The sequence below is a fragment of the Salmo trutta genome, chromosome 4, assembly GCF_901001165.1.
Source record: "Salmo trutta chromosome 4, fSalTru1.1, whole genome shotgun sequence".
NCBI classification, from domain to species: domain Eukaryota; kingdom Metazoa; phylum Chordata; class Actinopteri; order Salmoniformes; family Salmonidae; genus Salmo; species Salmo trutta.
In genome coordinates this window covers 1,822,231-1,842,156 of record NC_042960.1, presented here as the reverse complement: position 1 = coordinate 1,842,156, position 19,926 = coordinate 1,822,231, and the positions used below count along the sequence as shown (strand labels likewise).

At 42.4% G+C, this 19,926-nt stretch overlaps 2 protein-coding genes and 1 long non-coding RNA gene across 4 annotated transcripts; all 3 read left to right on the top strand.

Annotated features, from left to right (window-relative positions):
• Positions 1 to 72: 72 nt before the first annotated feature.
• Positions 73 to 4,729, top strand: LOC115190719 (docking protein 1-like). Its single transcript, XM_029748817.1, has 6 exons — positions 73 to 347; positions 1,237 to 1,395; positions 1,787 to 1,945; positions 2,356 to 2,425; positions 2,663 to 2,838; positions 3,357 to 4,729. The coding sequence occupies exons 1-6, from the start codon at positions 267 to 269 to the stop codon at positions 4,296 to 4,298; spliced, it is 1,587 nt and encodes a 528-aa protein (XP_029604677.1). The 5' UTR covers positions 73 to 266; the 3' UTR covers positions 4,299 to 4,729.
• A 274-nt stretch (positions 4,730 to 5,003) lies between these two features.
• LOC115190698 (semaphorin-4F-like) lies at positions 5,004 to 14,692 on the top strand. 2 transcript variants are annotated; one of them, XM_029748812.1, is made up of 14 exons: positions 5,004 to 5,291; positions 6,351 to 6,484; positions 6,911 to 6,970; positions 8,127 to 8,225; positions 9,681 to 9,780; positions 9,860 to 9,970; positions 10,982 to 11,121; positions 11,276 to 11,457; positions 11,685 to 11,829; positions 12,058 to 12,262; positions 12,393 to 12,502; positions 12,668 to 12,810; positions 13,385 to 13,440; positions 14,149 to 14,692. In XM_029748812.1, the coding sequence occupies exons 1-14, from the start codon at positions 5,189 to 5,191 to the stop codon at positions 14,685 to 14,687; spliced, it is 2,127 nt and encodes a 708-aa protein (XP_029604672.1). In that variant the 5' UTR covers positions 5,004 to 5,188; the 3' UTR covers positions 14,688 to 14,692. The 2 variants fall into 2 exon arrangements, with proteins under 2 accessions (XP_029604672.1, XP_029604676.1); XM_029748816.1 differs by lacking the exon at positions 5,004 to 5,291 and adding an exon at positions 5,302 to 5,666.
• Positions 14,693 to 15,277: 585 nt separating this feature from the next.
• LOC115190687 (uncharacterized) lies at positions 15,278 to 19,656 on the top strand. The gene is made up of 2 exons (XR_003877377.1): positions 15,278 to 16,599; positions 17,379 to 19,656. It is a non-coding gene; the product is annotated as an uncharacterized LOC115190687 (long non-coding RNA).
• The last annotated feature ends 270 nt before the right edge of the window (positions 19,657 to 19,926 follow it).

Here is a 19,926-nt window from a genome sequence, read left to right as displayed (position 1 = left end):
CAAGGGTTGGTCTTTGTACATTCAGGTAGTTAGAGGAACGTGCATTAACGCCCTGGACCAGACGTAGTAGCCTGGGGGCGTGAGAAAGGTGTGGACGCAGTCATAATTTCACAGTAGTATTTGCCGCTAACGTAACGAAAGAAAAGCACACCTACATTTGTCAGGGGGAGAGTTTGGCCGTACAAAAATCACAAGTGTAGGATTAGGATACCGTAAACTAACATATATCAAGGTCAAATCCAAGTTAGTGGTTAAAGTTCACTTGTATGCCGAGAGTCTCTTTGAACATAATGGACACTCACGTGAAAGCAGGACACGTTTACCTTCAACACCGACATGTAGAAAAGGTAAGCACGTAACTTTATTTAGCTCACTTAATTGTACACATCCTGGTACCTTATCTATCTTGTTTTTGTGGAATGACAATAATAGTCAATAGGAACATATTGTATTTATTTCGAATTTGAATGCAGCTTTATAACAGTCTTGTAATGTAAGTTTTTATTTAGGTTATTTCGAGTGTTTTGATATTGGCTATTGCTGTTATCATGTAAACTGCCACCCCCTTGTTTATTGCATGTACTGTGTATGACAGCAATCTAACTCCTATACCATTCCATTTCACATTTGAATGTATATGATTGCAGTATACGAGGACATTTACTGTAGCCTACATGTTGAAGTCTTACTTGCAGAGACAGGCTAAATTGGTAATGGTGCGTGTGTAAAGGTATGAGGGTAGAACGGATCCTCACTTGCGTGCCCAGACGCAGTACTGCTCCCAGTTTCCTCATGGCACGTTCCAACAAAATATGTCCCAAATGGCACCCTATTCCCTTTTCAGTGCACTACTTTTGACCAGGACTCACAGGATCTCTGGTCAAAACTAGTGCACTATGTAGGGAATAGGGTGCCATTTGGGATGTAAACCGAAACACTGCCAGGCACACGTAAAACAGAGGGAGGGGCCAAGGCACGTACTGTACCTGAGCACACATACCTCATCTACCACTGCACCTTTATTTAATAATAGGCCGATGTGCTGGGGGGGAGATATTCTGAGTCTGTCATATGACTAATGTTTTGTCAGGGAAATGGGAAAACTAGATACTCACTTTTTTTAAATTCTCTTTCTCACCCACTAATTTTCCTCCCCTTCTCTTGGCCTTTCTCTTTTTCTCCCCATTATTTCTGTCTTCCCTCTCTGCCCTCATCCCCTTCCTTCCCTCCCTCCAGAAGTGGAAGCAGCATTGGCTGGCTCTCTACCCCTCCAGCCGCTGCGGTGTAGCCAGGCTAGAGCGCCAGGAGGTGGGGGGAGGAGAGCGGGCCGGTCCCTCTGGGGTCTGGAAGCACCAGGACAAAGTTAAGGAGAAGAGGGTGATCCGCCTGTCAGAGGTAAATCTTACTGCTGTACTTGTCTTTTTTACTAGCACTGACTTTGCTTATAGCTGCTTTATTGAGGATTTGTTTTTTTACTGGCACTGACGGTGATACAGTATGTGGTTGTCTTACCTAACTTAGTTGAATGCACTTTGATTGGCTCTGGATATGGATAAGCCTAAGGCCCTCCGATAGACTAGCGTCCTGTCTAAAGGATGTACTTGTACATCAAACTGGCTCATGCTACAGAAACAGGAGATAGGCCCCTGCTCCTATGAGCTGTTTGAGCTTGCACAAGCCTTACCCCCAATCTATCTCCTTAATGCTGAGTGCCAAGCAGAGACGCACCAAGTCACATTTTTTACAGTCTCTGGATAAGAGTGTCTGCTAATGGAGTAAAATGTAGGTGATCAGGGTCCTGAGGCTGCCCCCGCACGCTGAGGCCTGCCCCAAAGACAACATGGCTGCCTTCTGTGTGGAGACAGACGGCAGGAGGTACGTCTTCGCGGCGGACAAGGACGACTGCGTGGAGTGGGTGGAGAGGATGTGTGACATCGCCTTCCAGGTGAGAAGAGCGGCTTCAGTTACAGATAGAAGTAGAATCAGACTTTATTAGCGTTCAACAACGCTGATAGGAATTTGTCTCGGTATTGGTACAAGGCTAACAGCAAACGCCATTGTTCACTGGTCTCTCTATCATTAAACTCTTTTCCTCACCAAACAGTTATTATATAGAGGATGTGCACACTCTTAGAAAATAGGTTGTAAAAGGGTTCTTCTGCTGGAGAACCCTTTTTTGTTCCCTGTATAAACCTCTGTAGAAAGGGTTCTACATGGAAGCCAAAAGGGGTTCTCCTATGGGGACAGCCGAAGAACCCTTTTAAGGTTCTAGATAGCACCTTTTTTTTCTAAGAGTGTAGGTATCTGTGAGGACAGTTCTCACTGTCTAATCTAAATACATGTCTTCTCTCCCAGGGAGGCTCCACTGGTCAGCAGCCCCAGATTCAGATGGAGGACAACCAGATCTACGTCTCCAGGGAGGAAGGTGAGAAGCACATCAGATATCCTAGTAGCCACACAAACTATAATGAACAACCATTCTTCTGTTTGTTTATGTCTAATGGGCGTATGATTACTGCTGTCTTGGAACAGGTTCTTCTTTTCAAAGATATTACTACGAATAAAGGAAAGATAAACACAAAATAGAAAACTAAAAATAGAAATGAACACCATCCATAGTGCTTCGGTCATGACCCCCACTCTCCCTCCTCTCTCCCCTCAGTGAGTGAGTTCAGGGTGGGTGTGAAGCAGACGCATGTAGCAATGCACTGCGGCCTCCAGGGGGAGTACTATTGGCTGCAAGTGGCCCAGGAGGGGCTGGTCCTTAAGGAGGCGGAGACCAGGAAGAGTTTGCAGGACTGGCCCTATCGGCTGATAAGACGCTATGGCAGAGAAAAGGTCAGTAGAACCATGGAATTTAGAATCTCGTTGAGCCATAGAATTAGATTCCTAATCTGTTATTAGTTTTAATCTAATGTTACTCTCTAGTGTCTAATTTCAAGGCCATCACAGTACGGTACTATGCTGCGCTACAAAGGCAAAACGCAGTAACTACGTAATTTCTTTTACTGCAAATTCTGACTTCAAAGTATTTTTCTGTCTAGACAGACAGCAATTTCTGGTACTTCATGATATGTTCTAATCAACTGGCTTGTTCTTGTGTCTGGAAACAAAATCCCACATTAATCAGATAATATACCTGGTCATTACAACAGATCAAATTTACTGTGTTTTGCCTTTTTAGGGCAATGTGGGTCAAAAACAGGATGTCTAAGGATCATTGTAGGGTCATTAGTGTCCATTCAAGAAGGTTGCAGGTTATAATACGTATGGTGCCCACATTAAATGATGCAATTTTCCAGTGAACACCTGTGGGAATTTTCACAAATCATTGTGTCCTCTTGGTTCTCCCACAGTTGACATTCTCCATCGAGGCAGGCCGGCGCTGTGACTCTGGACCCGGAACCTTCACCTTTGAGACGTGCCAAGCTGACGACATCTTCAGCCTCATCGAGACCGCCATACGGGAACAGAAGGCCGTCGCCGGGGACGAATTTGAGGGCGACACTGTGGTTGCTAACCGTAGCCCTAATATGCCTCGTGCTCGTTCACCACTGCCCAAACTACCAGATAGTGCAGCCATTTTGGAGGGGAGCTACAGTTTTAAGCCAGTATTTTCAAATGCTATTGGCTCAGAGCAGTGTGTGTACTCACAGCCGCCTAATTTGATTGGCTCTGAGGAGTGTCTGTACTCTGAGCCAGCAGACAGCATTAAACCCAAAGCCCCTGGCCTCAACTCCTATCTGACGCCCCCAACGGCCTCCACCCTCACCCCCTCTATCCCTCTATACCCCCGCAATCACCATGGCAACCGAACGGAACCAGTGTACGCCGACCCAGCAGACATCCTCTCACTCATACCCCCGAGATCTACACCACCACCGCCACCGCCCACTTCCTCTTCCTGCTCTTGTCACCACGGCAACAAGCCAGAGCCGGTCTACTCCGAGGTGTACGACCGTGCGAGTCCTCTACCTGACAAGACTCAACAACAGAACCAGGACCAGTGGGGGCAGGAACCTGGCAAAGAGGAGCCCATCTATAGTGAGCCTTGTGTGGGGACCTCAGCCAAGGGCCCCAACACTGACCCGTTCGCCCACCTTTACAGCCGGGTCTGCAAGCCAGGCTCTTCATCACCATCCTCATCTTCATCATCATCATCATCCCCCTCTTCCTCAATGGCCTCCTCTTCCTCCTCATCATCTTCGTTGACCATTACCAGGACCTTGGCCACCAGGAGGCCCACTGCTGGACGCCAGTCACCAGAGGTCATCTATGAAAACATGGGGTTCATTTAGGATACTCTGCTGTGTCTGAAATGGCACCCTATTGCCCTTTAAGGTGCACTACTACTGTTCAGCGCCCATAGGGATATATTGAGACCAATCCACACATTCACTCATTTCACAATGTTATTGTATACTTACTTTATTTATTGAACTTGTTTTCACATACAGAATCATTGTTTTTTCTTATGATGTAATAACTTTTGTATAACCTGTTATGAATATCAATATTGCACACCAGTGTAATGAACATGAGAGAGGGAGAAAAGAGCAACAGAGATCTTCCAGAAGTCTGCCAGTGTTCTTGATAAACATTACAAACAGTGTTAGTCTCCTCCTCTCCCCAACAGAAACAAATGACTTCCGCTCAGTCTCACATCCTTTTTCTAATTGACTTTGTTTTACTGATGTGATTCAATATAACAATAATGGGTGTGTATCCAGTAACTCTCCGTCCACTATTTGTGCCCTTCAATAAATTAGACTACTGTTCAGTTCAATGCTGTTTACATGGGAATATGTGAACGTTAATAGGCCTACTACTGTATATTTCAGGTTCCTCTGTGGTTGTAGAATGTGTATTGACGTTTGATATAGTGAGATTTGAACGCTTCCTGGATTAACACATTGTAATAGTTCTATTACATACTGTACTGTACCTGATCTTTAGGCTAAGTAGTCTATTATACCGTGTTAGAAATAGAACCAAATCGGACACCGAATAGGTAGGTGAGAATAAAAAAAATACGCCGTATTTTGATACACTTGAACCGTACTTTTTAGTTTTCTTGGTTTCTGTAAACGTTTCGTTCCCCCCTGTCCATCCTGTATTGACAGAACGCCCCGAGCGCACTTTTAGTGATGAGTAACTGACGCTCGGTCATCAACGGACATTCTTCCTGATGTCACTTCTCAACATGCCGACCACCTGTTTTATGGCCGTGATCTTGTGTCTCACAACTGGTTCAACTCGTTGTCAAACAGCGATTCCCAATGTTCACGGAGGTGAGTACGGTACAGTTGGACAAACGGTCTCTCTCTACATACAAAATGTATCGCAATTTTAAAATGTATCGCAATTCCTAATGGATACGGTAACGTGAGGTAGGCTACAATCTAATTAGGCATAGCAATGCAAATGATGTTGCCTAGCAAACAAGTACATTTGTAAGAAGTCTATTATCTGCACCCAGTGTGGTTTTGGTAGGCTAATTTATTCATCTGGGAATGGAGGTGGTTAATTACTTAATCCAACATTTAACCAGATGGAAAGGACGGAGGCATGGTGGAGAAATGCCCATTAAACAACACTTTTAAAATGACTGAAGACAGGTGTGTCATTTCACTGCTGTTTTCACAAAGTACCCGGAATATAGCAGAGTGAGTATAGACTGGGGTTACAGTGTTATCCTAATTGTGCCTGCTTTCATGGATAGATAGGCCTAGGCTATAGGCTATAGGTCTTAGATTGTAATACAGAGAATGTGGAGGTTTGAGATGCCCCACTCTTTGTGGTGTGTGTGTGTGTGTGTGTGTGTGTGTGTTTGTTAACACACAAATGCAACAAGGAGCAGTTTACCGGACACATATTAAGCCTATGTCACGGACTAAATAGCAAACGCAAAGGAGAGTTTAGCCCCAAAATTGTCTACCTAAATCAACATTGAGTGACTGGTGAGTAGGGGTTTATTTATTATGCTGATTCTGTTGCAAAACATTTCTTAAACGGAATGAAATGGGGAGTGACCTAACTGAATTTGCCCAATAGAAACCATTTTTTTGTTGTGTGGACTAATTATTGCACCCCAGCTGTGGGTAGCAGCCGACCGACCACAAGAATGTTTCTCAGTAGAGGAAGTGACACAATTACTGATGCTTAGAATTGGTTCCGTAAAAGTCCCTGTAAGTCAGTCTCATCCTTCACACATTCATTCAAAGGTCAAAGGCAAATAAATGGGGCAGAGGAGGGGAGTCTATATATTACGGAGCCCTGGTCCAAAGTAGTGCACTGTAGGAAATAGCCATTTGGGGCACATCCCTAATGTTATGTCCTGTTCTCCTCAGGGGTAGGTGCAGTTCTGGGGGTGTCCAACGCCAGCGTCCTCCTGCAAGACCCCAGCTCTGAGACACTCTACCTGGGAGCCAGAGGCTCCATCCTGGCCCTGCACACCTCCAACCTCACCTGGAAACACCCATCAGTGAGACAGAAAGGGAGGGAGAGACAGATAGGGGGGAGAGAGAGAGAGGGAGATAAGAGGGGGGGACAGAGAGATGGGAGGGGGGAGACTTCTTCACTTGACTGTCTGTGTGTGCACGCTTATCTGTGCATATTTCCACTCTTGATCTTAGCCAACTGGCAGTGAAACGAGTGTGTATTTGTTTCGGTGTTTTCATGATGGGAGTATTCATGAACACAAAACCATAGAAAAACCTACGTCTTACCTGGGACAAACACACTATGCCAGACATAGATTAAACCTAGTCCTGGACAACTTTCTCAATAGAGATTCTCCACTGACACTGCTTTTTTAGTCCAGTACTGGGCTTAACCTGATGTTTAACTGTGTGATGTAACTGTATGCGTCTGTGTGTTCTCTCTTTGACTTCCGTCTCTGTCTCTGCAGATTAAGTGGGAGGCAACAGAAAAGGAGAGGAAGTCCTGTATGGGTAAAGGCAAGAGAGAGGTGAGCAACGTGTGGTGCTCATTGTAATGGCTGGAATGGAATAGATGGAACGGAGTCAAACATGGGATTTCCATATGTTTGATTTGTTTGATACCACCCATTAATTCCATTCCAGCCATTACAATGAGCCTGTCCTCCTATAGCTCCTCCCACCGTCCTCCGCTGCTCTGTAGTGTATGTACGTGGTTAAAGGTGTCCCGGGGCGGCAGCGTAGCCTAGTGGTTAGAGCGTTGGACTAGAAACCGAAAGGTTGCAAGATCAAATCCCCAAGCTGACAGGGTACAAATCTGTCGTTCTGCCCCTGAACAAGGCAGTTAACCCACTGTTCCTAGTCCGTCATTGTAAACAAGAATTTGTTCTAAACTGACTTGCCTAGTTAAAAAAATATATATAACACAAAGGTGTTATATATATTTTTTAACCTTTATTTAACTAGGCAAGTCAGTTTAGAACACTTAGACATACGATGTTACCATAACGACTGCTTTACTGACTCTTCAGCTTCCTGTCAACAACACATCACATCCTGTATGTTTGACTTTCAGATGACTTCACTTTGTATCTGGTCATCTTCAAAGACTGATAAACAGGCATGACGTACCTTAAATAGTCAGGGAGTTAGAGTTATTGTTATCGCTACCGTTTATTCAATGGGAGTAATATGAAAACCAACCTTGGCCTGTTTACATTGAGTTCCTGGCACCTGAGTTGAGAAACCCTGCATTATCCTACTGATTCTAACCATATTTTATTGATCTGTGTAGAGCTAGTTTCTTCTGATCTAGGATCATGTTATCTACCCCAAATCCTAACCGTAGCCATTATGGTGAGGAATGTAAACTGACCTGAGATCTGTGTCTAGAGGCAACTTTATCCTGCTCTGTTATGGCCCTGTGCTACGAAGCTAGCGCTCTTCAGCCTAGCTTAAACTAAAAGGCAATCAGGGACTTGAAAATCCCCCAAATATTCCTTATCCCAGGGCACTTGAACTGTTTCCGCATAGATCGTAAAGATTTATTTACGAGATACAAACAGGCTTACGTTTTCCCCCTCTGCTAATCTCAAATACTCCCTATTCAGTGCACCACTTTTGACCAGGGTTTATAGGGGAGAATAGAATACTGTTTGAGACATGGCTCTGTGTCTCCCTCTACAGGATGACTGTTATAACTACATCTGTCTGCTGGAGGTTCTGAAGGATGGAAGGATCTACGTCTGTGGCTCCTACGCCTACGATCCCCAGTGTGGTTTCATAGTCAGTCACGTTCTCTCTCCTCTGTCTCTTCTCATACTCTACACCTATATTATCATTATTATTATTATACTCTACACCTATATTATTATTATTATTAAACTCTACATCTATATCATTCATTATTAGCATTATACTCTACACCTATATCATTATTAATATACTCTACACCTATATTATTATTCTTATTATACTCTACACCTATATTATTATTCTTATTATACTCTACACCTATATTATTATTATTATTATACTCTACACCTATATTATTATTATTAATATACTCTACACCTATATCATTATTATTATACTCTACACCTATATTATTATTCTTATTATACTCTACACCTATATTATTATTATTATTATTATACTCTACATCTATATCATTCATTATTAGCATTATACTCTACACCTATATTATTATTAATATACTCTACACCTATATTATTATTATTATACTATACACCTATATTATTATTATTATTATACTCTACTCCTATATTATTATTATTATTATACTCTACACCTATATTATTATTATTATACTATACACCTATATTATTATTATTATACTCTACACCTATATTATTATTATTAATATACTCTACACCTATATTATTATTATTATACTATACACCTATATTATTATTATTATTATACTCTACACCTATATTATTATTATTATTATACTCTACACCTATATTATTATTATTATACTATACACCTATATTATTATTATTATACTCTACACCTATATTATTATTATTATTAATATACTCTACACCTATATTATTATTATTATACTATACACCTATATTATTATTATTAATATACTCTACACCTATATTATTATTATTATACTATACACCTATATTATTATTATTATTATACTCTACACCTATATTATTAATATTTTTATTAGTATTATTATACTCTACACCTATATTATTATACTTTACACCTATAATATTATTATTATTATTATGATACACCTGCTAGATGCTCTTTTACTGTTGTGGTCAAATACATGTTTTTCATTCAATTCATGTATTTAGTTGATAGGCTTAAACACATGATATTCACGTCACAGGCAGTGGGACCTTAATTGGGGAGAACAGGCTCGTGGTAATGGCTGGAGCGGAATCAGTGGAACCATATCAAATACATCAAACATATGGTTTCCATGTGTTTGATGCCATTCCATTTGCGCCGTTCCAGCCATTATTATGAGCCATCCTACTGGGGTGGCAGGTAGCCTAGTAGTTTGAGCGTTGGGCCAGTAATCGAAAGGTTGCTGGATCGAATCCCTGAGCTGACAAGATAAAAAATCTGTTGCTCTGCCCCTGAACAAGGCAGTTCCCCGGTAGGCTGTCATTGTAAATAAGAATTTGTTCTGAACTGACTTGCCTGGTTAAATAAATAAAAAAGATATATATAGACTGTGTGTGTGTTCAGGACCCAGTGACGTTTACCCTGGTGAAGGAAGAAGGTGACAAAGTTGGGAAGGGGAAGTGTCCTTATGATCCCAGACAACCTCACACTGCTGTTACTGCAGGTTAGACACACACACACACACACGCTCACACTCACTCACACACACGCTCTATCACATCCTGTCTATATGTGTACTGTAGATGGAGTGCTGTACACCGCCTCCCCTTCTAACTTCTGGGGCACAGAGTTTGACATCACCAGGGCAACAGGTCAACAAGTGCGCATGGATCGGTCCATCAACTGGCTCAGTGGTGAGACCCCTCTGTCAATCACACACACTCCCAATGCATGTTGGGAAAGATTATAAAATACTTCTACTGTCCAAACTTCTGTAACACCAAACAACAACAGAATGTGTCCAATGAAGAGTTTAACTCAGGATGTGGTTTAGCAGTGTAGTGTTACTTACCTAATGAGTTTGTTATTTGATGATGGTCTATATCTATAACCATCTACATGTTTTATGCCAGTAAAGTCATACCGTATAAAATAAAAATCACGACAGCTCTGATGGAAACAGGATGTTTTGGTACAATTTTATAAATGCCAACAGATAACTTGTCCGTTCGACATGGTGGGATCTTTTTGTGGCGGTAGAATGAATTATGTGAGAAGTGGCAATGGAAACGCCTTTATGTGTTAGTATTAATGTGGAAGTAAACTTGGAGTCATGCGATGGCATGTTGTGTGGTCCTCCCACTATGACTCGGGAAATCATGCAGTTTATTAGGCTACAGATGAAATAACTGAAAGTGCAAGGTGATTTTGACGCTCTTTTCCAATGAATATCGAGGGTCTTATTCTGGTGACATGATGATCGATGCTTGACTGCAGTTTGACAAATACAAATATTCTTGCTCTTATCCATAGTATTCTCATCATGTAGACTAGCCTTCCCACACTGTATCTGTGAGCTGTTGGCTAGAGCGCTCGTGACAAGACCAGAATATGCACATTTGCTATTTAACCTAACAGTTTTTGGGACATAACTATCGGTACAGTTGAAAATGGAAACACATTGAACTTTACATTTTTATTAGGTACATGAAAACTTAAGTGAAAAATGTTTTGTGTGTCTACGTCATCACACATTGATTTTTATCTGCAAAAAGACAGTTCAGTGGAAACACCACTGATGAGAAAATGTGCAAGTTTGTCTGGGGCTACAACGAAAATGTGAACTGTCAGGGGGGGTTGAGGACTGGAGTTGGGAAGCACTACATGCAATATATCATCCATATGTAATTCTCTGATGAGTCCAGATCCAGAGTTTGTGAGTTCGGCCCTGGTCAGGGAGAGTCCTGGAGACGATGATAAAATCTACTTCTTCTTCACGGAGAACGCTATAGAGTATGACCTTTATACCAAGGTCAGGGTCACACGGGTGGCCAGAGTCTGCAAGGTGAGATACATCTCTCTCTCTCTCTGTCTGTCTCTCTTTCTCTCTCTCTCCCTCTATTTTGCTCATGTGTGCTTTGTCTCGTGCTCTCTCTCTATACTTCTCATCCCCCTCTCCCCCATCCCTATCTCCCCATCCCTATCTCCTTGTCTGCCAGGGAGACGTGGGGGGCTCTAAGACCCTGCAGAAGCGCTGGACCAGTTTCCTGAAGGCTCAGCTGGTGTGTCGGGACCAGGACAGGGGCCAGTACTACACCGTCCTGACCCACGCCTACCCCCTGGAACACCGCCTGGGAGACCCCAGCAGCACACACTTCTACACCCTCTTCACCTCCCAGTGGTAAGGGGGTGGAGGGGGGGAGAGGGGAAGAGAGAGGGACGGGGGGATAGAGATGGGGAGAGACGGAGGTAGAGAGGAGTAGAGATGGGGAACGGGGTGGAGAGAGAATGAGAGAGGACAGATTGCGAGGGAAAGAGAGAGGAGAATCACTAAATATGATTATCATGTTACAATGACTCATACAGACGGCATTACTGTAATGAACATGGTAATGTGTGTGCGTTTAGGAAAGGAGAGCGCGTGTCAGCAGTGTGTGTGTACAGCCTGGCTGACATCACCAAGGTGTTTGCGACGGGAGGCTTCAGAGATATGAAGAGGAACTGTGTGAACAGTGGGAGCTCTGAGTCTGTACCCGACCCCCGACCTGGACAGGTATTCACCAGACTCACCTGGGTTGTATTTATTAGGGCATGCAATGGAAAGCATTTTAAAAACGTTTTGCAACGGATAGCGAAAGTTAGTGCTTCTTTCGAAAATGAGTGTTTCTTTGTCATTGGACGAATCCAGGTAGTCATTTTCCATTTAAGGGTTATTATCATATAGTGTCCTAGTATGTCCATCATCGTCATAACATGCTGAATTGTTCTCTGTCCCCCTCAGTGTATCAATGATGACCTGAGAGCCCAGGGTTATAACTCCTCCTTCGACATGCCCGACCGCGTGCTGCAGTTTGCCAAGGAACATCCTCTGTTGACGAGCACTGTGGACGCAGCGCCCCTTCTGGTGAGGAGGGGAACCACATACACCAGGATCACAGCCACCAACATCTCCAACAGTGATTCTGCCCTACTACATCTGGGAACAGGTGAGAGAGAGAAACATCAAGTAATCAATAGACCAGGCAGTTAACTGACTATGCTGAACATATCAGAAAATATTCTCATTTTGTGATTGATTATGTTCTGTGGTGTGAATTGATGTGTGTTTTCACACAGATCAGGGGGAGTTACACAGTGTGTCTATCGTTGGTCGTACTGCTACTCTGCTGCAGGAGATCCCTCTGACAACCTCAGTAGAGCCCGTCAACAACATCCTCATACACCAGGTATCAGACACACACGCACACACACACACACACACACACACACACACACACACACACACACACACACACACACACACACACACACACACACACACACACACACACACACACACACACACACACACACACACACTCAGACATCTTTAACCCTTTGCTCCCTCCCAGGGCCATGTGGTGGTAGGCTCACCATCCTCTCTGTCCCGTGTGCCAGTAGAGGGATGCAGGGTGTACTCCAGCTGTCAGGTGTGTGCCCGGGCAGCAGGACTAGGTTGTGTGTGGGACGTCAACAAGAGAGCCTGTGTTGCGGAGTGAGTCTACATAGCATTCTCTTTGTGGGGGTTTGAGTCTCTCTCTCTCTCTCTCTCTCTGTCTCTCTCTATCTCTCTCTCTCTCTCTCTCTCTCTCTCTCTCTCTCTATGTCTCTCTATGTCTCTCTCTCTCTATGTCTCTCTCGCTCTATGTCTCTCTCTATGTCTCTCTCTCTCTCTGTCTCTCTCTGTCTCTGTCAATTCAATTTCAATTTAAGGGGCTTTATTGGCATGGGAAACATATGTTTACATTGCCAAAGGAAGTCAAATAGATAAAATAAACAAAAGTGAAATAAACAATAAAAAGTTTACATTTAACAGTACACTCCAAAAGAATAAAGACATTTGAAGTGTCATATTATGTCTAAATATACAGTGTTGTAATGATGTGCAAAAAGGAAAATAAATCAACATAAATACAGGTTGCATCTCTCTCTCTCTCTCTCTCTCTCTCTCTCTCTCTCTCTCCTTCCTGCTGTTCAAAACATTGCTTTATCTTCCTTCCTTTCAAACTAGTTGTTTCACTGTCACCATCACATCTCACCATCTCTCTTTCTTCTCTCTCTGTTCTCAGCTCTCCAGTGCAGAGGGAGTCAGAGGACCCTTTGAAGGTGTGTGGCACTGGAGAGGGTGAGTATGAACACTATTAAACAGGTTGATTTTAATTGTAGTGCTAGAGGCGTATAACAGACCCTTGTTTGAGTCCAGGCTGTATCACAACCGGCCGTGATTGGGAGTCCCATAGGGAGGCGCACATTTGGCCCAGGATCGTCTGGTTTAGGGTTTGGCCGGGGTAGGCCGTTATTGTCTATAAGAATTTGTTCTTAACTGACTTGTCTAGTTAAATAAAGGTTTTAAAAAATATATATAATAATTATACTATATAATTATATCAATTATATTCCACTATTACCCATGCATAAGGTTCTTATATCACATCTAGTCCACTATTAAACATGTTTAAGGCCCTTATATAACATCTATTCCACTATTAAACATGCATAAGGTTATTATATCACACCTATTCCACTCTTAAAAACGTATAAAGCCCTTATCACATTTTCCACTATTAAACATGCATACAGCCCTCATACCACATCTATTCCACTATTAAACACATCCACCAAATCTACTACATTTCCAAACAGAATTAGGACGATCTCTCGCTCTCGCTCTTCCTCTCATCTTGTAACTCGCTCCCTCCTCTTGCCCATCTCCCATACTTCCTATCTCTCCCTTTCTCTCTCTTTTACTCTCCATCCTTCCTTCTCACTCCTCCTCTTTCTATCTCTGCTTCTGCCTCTCTCTGTCCTCCCTCCCACCCCCTTCCCATCGCAGGTCGTTGTTCCCCTGTGGTGAAGGAGCTGCGTGTGAAGAAGGGCCTGGTGGTCCTCCTCCCCTGTGACCACCCCCATCTCTCCCCTCTCCCCTGCGTCTGGGAGCACCCCCAGGGCCGCCACACCCAGCAGCACCACTCCCACCTGGAGGTCACCGTCTCCGGATCCAGCCTGGGCCTCTACTCCTGCCGCTGCTCAGCCCAGGGTGATTATTCCTGGGGTAGCGAACCCTGCCTCACAGCCTCCTACCAGCTCATCATGGAGGACCTCAGTGTCGAAGGCAGGGTGGACCCGGGGCTGCGGAGGTCACCGGTATGGGTGTACATCTCCTGTGTCCTGCTGGGGGTGCTGGTTGGAGCTTTAGGAGCCACTGTGTTCCTGAAGAGGCTGTGCTGGAGAGCAGCCCAGCACACCCCATTAGTGGACGGAAATGGGAGGGGAGCCAATCAAGGACAGCAGGGTCGGGGCCCCACCTGCTATGAGAATAAGCTGGTGATGAGTGACACGCCGGTCGGCCAATCGGGAGAGAGCGTTTTGTGAAGAGATGTCCAGAATTGACTTAATTGAAGGGAGTGTTTTGCCAGGTACCGCTTACAGACTACTCTCTCTGACGCTTTCTTTCTTTCTTTCTTTCTTTCTTTCTTTCTTTCGTCTCTCTGTCTCTCTCTGTCTCTGTCTCTCTGTCTCTGTGTCGCTCTCTCTGTCTCTCTCTGTGTCTCTCTCTGTGTCTCTATGTCTCTCTATGTCTCTCTCTGTCTCTCGCTCTGTGTCTCTCTGCTTCTCTGTAACCAGGTTTCCATCCAACCTTTTTATGCGAGTAAAACATGTCACGACAGGCCTGATGGAAACAGCACATTTTTGGGTAAACTTTCCAAATGTTGACAAAACAAAATACGCTAGACAAGGTGGGATCGTTTTGTGTTGGTAAAATTAATTATGTGAGAAATGGCAGTGGAAACACCACCTTTAAAGGCAAGTATTGATATGATAACCATCATATCGATGCGATGACATGTTGTGTGGTCCTCACACTACGACTCGGGAAAGCATGCAGTTTATTAGGCTATAGATGAAATAAGTTATGATGAACTTCACAGGGGGGTGAAAGTGCACGGTGATGAGCTTGATGCTCCTTTCCAATAAATATTGGGGGTCTTATTCTGGTGACATGATGATCGATGCTTGGCTGCCGCTTGACAAATAAAAATAATCTTGCCCTTATCCATAATATTGTCATGTAGCCAAGCTCTGCCAGCTGCTGAATAGAGCGTACATGCAAAGACCACATTTGCTATTTATCGCAACACAGTTGAAAATGCGATGGAACCCCACCCACTGTTTCCGCAAAGTCAGTTTGGCGGAAACACAGCGCTGGTGGGAAAATGTGCATATTTTCCTTATTAATATTTTAGAATATTCACATGAAAATCTGTCGCCAATTGGATTGAAACCAAGCTAGTGACATCACAGGGTAGGATTAAAATAAAAAATTATAGTGATTTCCAAACCTGCAACCAGTTTCTAGCCAGCGGTAGGGTATATACTTGCTCCCCACGTCACTGCAAATCTCAGTGTTTGATGAAAATCCCTGTTTTTAAAATGTTTTTACTTTTAATGTCATTGGCTAGAACGTTATATATTTTTCGACAAAACGTAGAAATGCGCCGTTTTCACGTTTAGACACTGGCATTGTGCTGGAGATAATGAACATGACAAGTGGTAGGATTTCCCTTTAAGTTGTCTTTTGTGCATGTACATTTGACTTGCTTTTTTTTACATGCTTTAGCATCTTTTGGGGGGGAAATGTATTTTAGTAATATTTGAGAATGTTTTGTTGTTGTTGTTATCCATTGTTTGCTATTTCTGAACAAAGCGTATTTCAGTAAATATTCCTACAGTACCAATTGGTAGTTTTCCTGTATAATTTATTGAACCATTTAACTTTGTTAATTCAGTATGTCATATAATATGAAATCTTAATAACGATAATCAGTCGGCCATGTAATATTATAATTCAGAAGAGGGAGGTGAGCACATGTTCTACTTAACTATGTAATATTAAATTTGGAAGATTTAGGTCATTCAAAAGGTTAGTACAACAGAAGTTCAAAAAATGCATGAGACTTTTACTAAATCAGGGATGGACTACAAAAAAATCAGAACTTAACATGACGGGCTGCAGTTACCCCCCTCCCCACACCTATTGCAAGCAAAATATTTAGTGGCCCCACTCTTGACAGCAGATATGTTTTTTATGTTTTAGAGTTAATTTTGTGCAATTCTACACATTTTGCTTTGGGATGTAGAGAACATTTTGCACTTTTCTAACTAACTAATGCAATTCTTCTCATTTTGCCATGGGGCGAAGAGGAAAATGAGCTGTTTTACAGCTCATTTCCTGTAATTCTGCCTGACTACATTGTAGACGCCTGCCAGATCTCACAACGATTGGGTAGGTGTTGAACGTATCAGCTAAACAGATTATATGTTATAGCAATCGGATGTCCGACTGTGTAGTCGATGACGTGGCACCGACCATTGGTTGATAAAATGCAACATCTGCAAGGAAGTGGGCCTGGAACTCGAGCAAGACATTCAACATGTCACTAATGTCACGTGTTACAGGCTTTGTTATTTTTTGTCATTATCGACAATATGGCAATTCAAGTCACTTTTGGTTGTTTTTGTGCTCTCTAGTTCGTAGACAATCTCACATTCACTCTTATTATCTTTGTCCTTATCTTCCAATACTTTATTCTTGGTCACCTCAGCCATTTTGAAAACCTCATATGGTGAAATCAACACCTCTTCTTCATTGTTCAATTGAGAGAAACCTGCCAGGGACGCACCAAAACAGACAGTGATCTTAAAACATGTCTTCCAATCTGCAAACATTTTAGCCACATGCTCGTACGTTGATGATGAAGCAAACTGGCCAAATCGAATTGTCATCTTTTTTTCCTTCGTAAGCTAACCAGGAAGGTTTCTACACACTGTTTTCCTGGGTCTTTAATAAGAATACGTAAGGCATCTGACAACAGGAAATGCAAGGAGTGATGCTTATAAACTGTCTTGTAACGCTTCCCTAGGGTAGTGGCCTCATTGAATGGCTCGAAAATCATCTCTGTTGGATTCACATACATTTCAATGTTATGTTTATGGTTGTCATAAAAATCCATAGCTTCCCACCAAGCGCATTGACATTTTCTGTACTTTTTTCTCCTTTGGTAGGAAGTTGTTTGTCACCTCACAGAGCATATTCTCCCTGCAGCCCTCATAGGAGTCATCGATAGAGTCAGGGGCCATGTCAAGGGGTGTTGGGTTGGGATTGCGACGATTCAGTCGGGGATGAATCTTCAGAATAGGGAAGAGACAATGATAACACTTTAATTACAGTGGTGAAATGTATTATTCATAAAGCATTCATAAAGCCTTTATATGCATGACATTGTCATAAATCCCTATTATCATACACTCTTTATAAGCCTACATAGTTTTATGTAGTCTTATGCAGTAATGACATAAACATTATAACACCCACTCCACATGAACTGTTATAAGCAAGCTACATTGTCTCTGCCAAATGTCTCTGTTACACATATATTTATGTTATGAAGCCTTTATGTGTACACAAATTTATACATGTATTGGGTACAATCAGTGAAGACACATTAGCGTTTACAAGCACTAGTAACTGATTCATAAATTATTTTCCACCACGATTGGTAAAGTGGCACGCTCTTTGGATGTTATAACACATTCATAGGAATTTAAACTTATTCATTAATACTTTTTCATGACTTACTGAAAATTATTAAGTTGTATTGTGACATTTTAGCCTTACTCAGTCCTCCTTTAAAGACTACAGTCTGTAGGTGCTACAAAGTAATAATTGGTGTAATTTGAAGCTTTAATAGCGTGCTATGTAAAATGAGTAGAGTTTCGCTAACAGTTTTCTTACGTTAGTTAATGAACCATGGAGGTACCCTGTTCTACGGGTGGTATCATTGGATCTGATTCATTTGATTAAACGCAATTACATGTTTTAGGGCTGCAACCATAGAAATACAATGTATTTATTCTACTAAAAAGCTGTTGTCAACTTCATGTCTATAGTTATTTTGTTCACTGCTCACTGTGAGCCTGTTTGTGCAACTATTATTGAATTTGCATAGAAAAGTAATTTGGTTTCAAATGCAACTGGGGCCATGTAAATCATTTTTAGGCTACTGATTCCACCAGTGGCACCTTGTATGACCATACAAGTCTATTATGTGACTGAGCACAGTAAAATTATTTGGTTGCAAAGTCACTGCCCTGCCCTACCTCTACCCCACAAGGACCATTAACACAAGGCTTATAGTTCTGCCTGGACAGGACCACTAACACAAGGCTTATAGTTCTGCCTGGACAGGACCACTAACACAAGGCTTATAGTTCTGCCTGGACAGGAACATTAACACAAGGCTTATAGTTCTGCCTGGACAGGAACATTAACACAAGGCTTATAGTTCTGCCTGGACAGGAACAATAACACAAGGCTTATAGTTCTGCCTGGACAGGAACATTAACACAAGGCTTATAGTTCTGCCTGGACAGGAACATTAACACAAGGCTTATAGTTCTGCCTGGACAGGACCACTAACACAAGGCTTATAGTTCTGCCTGACAGGAACATTAACACAAGGCTTATAGTTCTGCCTGGACAGGAACATTAACACAAGGCTTATAGTTCTGCCTGACAGGAACATTAACACAAGGCTTATAGTTCTGCCTGGACAGGAACAATAACACAAGGCTTATAGTTCTGCCTGGACAGGAACATTAACACAAGGCTTATAGTTCTGCCTGGACAGGACCACTAACACAAGGCTTATAGTTCTGCCTGGACAGGACCACTAACACAAGGCTTATAGTTCTGCCTGGACAGGACCATTAACACAAGGTTTATTGTTCTGCCTGGACAGGACCATTAACACAAGGCTAGTTCTGTATCTTTACCTGATAAGGTACTGCAGGATAGAGCCATTCCCTTACAGCACTGTGAATTAGTAACATGCTGTTGAGTTGTTCTAAATATTCAGAAGTCTGGACATGTCTACTGTCCCTCTTACTGAACATCCCCATCCTCCCAAGTCAATACCACCCTCATCCACCCTCTGTTCTTAAATGCCAAAGACAATAAGTCATGTTGAGACAATGGCTTCAACAAATGTAAAAAGTCTACTTAATGAATGTCCCTAGCCAGTGGTTTTGAGTAGGGTGTCTCCTTTCTCACTACTGGCTATTATATCATTCAGTGTCGTTTTAAATGTCAGAGCCTTGTCTGCTACATGTTCCTGCACCATTAGAATGTTTTCTGTCTGCTTGGCCTTTATAACAATCGATCTGACAATAGCTACAGCTAACCAGTCAGTTGCTGAAATATCCTATACCATGTAAATACACCTGGCTCTGTCCATACTGGTCTTTATTCTGTCCCTTTGAATAAACCTCAAGCACAACATTACATAATACTGTCATGTGTTCAATAGTGCCTCTAACAATTTCTGCCTTGAGATCATGTAAATTCTGCCATGAGATAATGTAAATTCTGCCATGAGATCATTTGAATTATACCTTGAGGTTTTAGGCTATTGTTCCAGCCCAGCACTAAAATACCTCATACAACTAGTTAAAGCCACTGTCTGCAAGGTGTCCAGTAATTTCACATACTGAAATATACCCCTTAATTGTGAATAATATGACTAGTTTTGAATACCTTTATGTAATTGTCTTA

Coding starts and splice junctions, on each gene's coding strand:
- LOC115190719 (XM_029748817.1), top strand. CDS start 267: ATGCCGAGAGTCTCTTTGAACATAATGGACACTCACGTGAAAGCAGGA. Junction 348..1,236: donor AACACCGACATGTAGAAAAG/GTAAGCACGTAA, acceptor CCCTCCCTCCAG/AAGTGGAAGCAGCATTGGCT. Junction 2,839..3,356: donor GACGCTATGGCAGAGAAAAG/GTCAGTAGAACC, acceptor GTTCTCCCACAG/TTGACATTCTCCATCGAGGC.
- LOC115190698 (XM_029748812.1), top strand. CDS start 5,189: ATGTCACTTCTCAACATGCCGACCACCTGTTTTATGGCCGTGATCTTG. Junction 5,292..6,350: donor GATTCCCAATGTTCACGGAG/GTGAGTACGGTA, acceptor TGTTCTCCTCAG/GGGTAGGTGCAGTTCTGGGG. Junction 9,781..9,859: donor TCACACTGCTGTTACTGCAG/GTTAGACACACA, acceptor TGTGTACTGTAG/ATGGAGTGCTGTACACCGCC.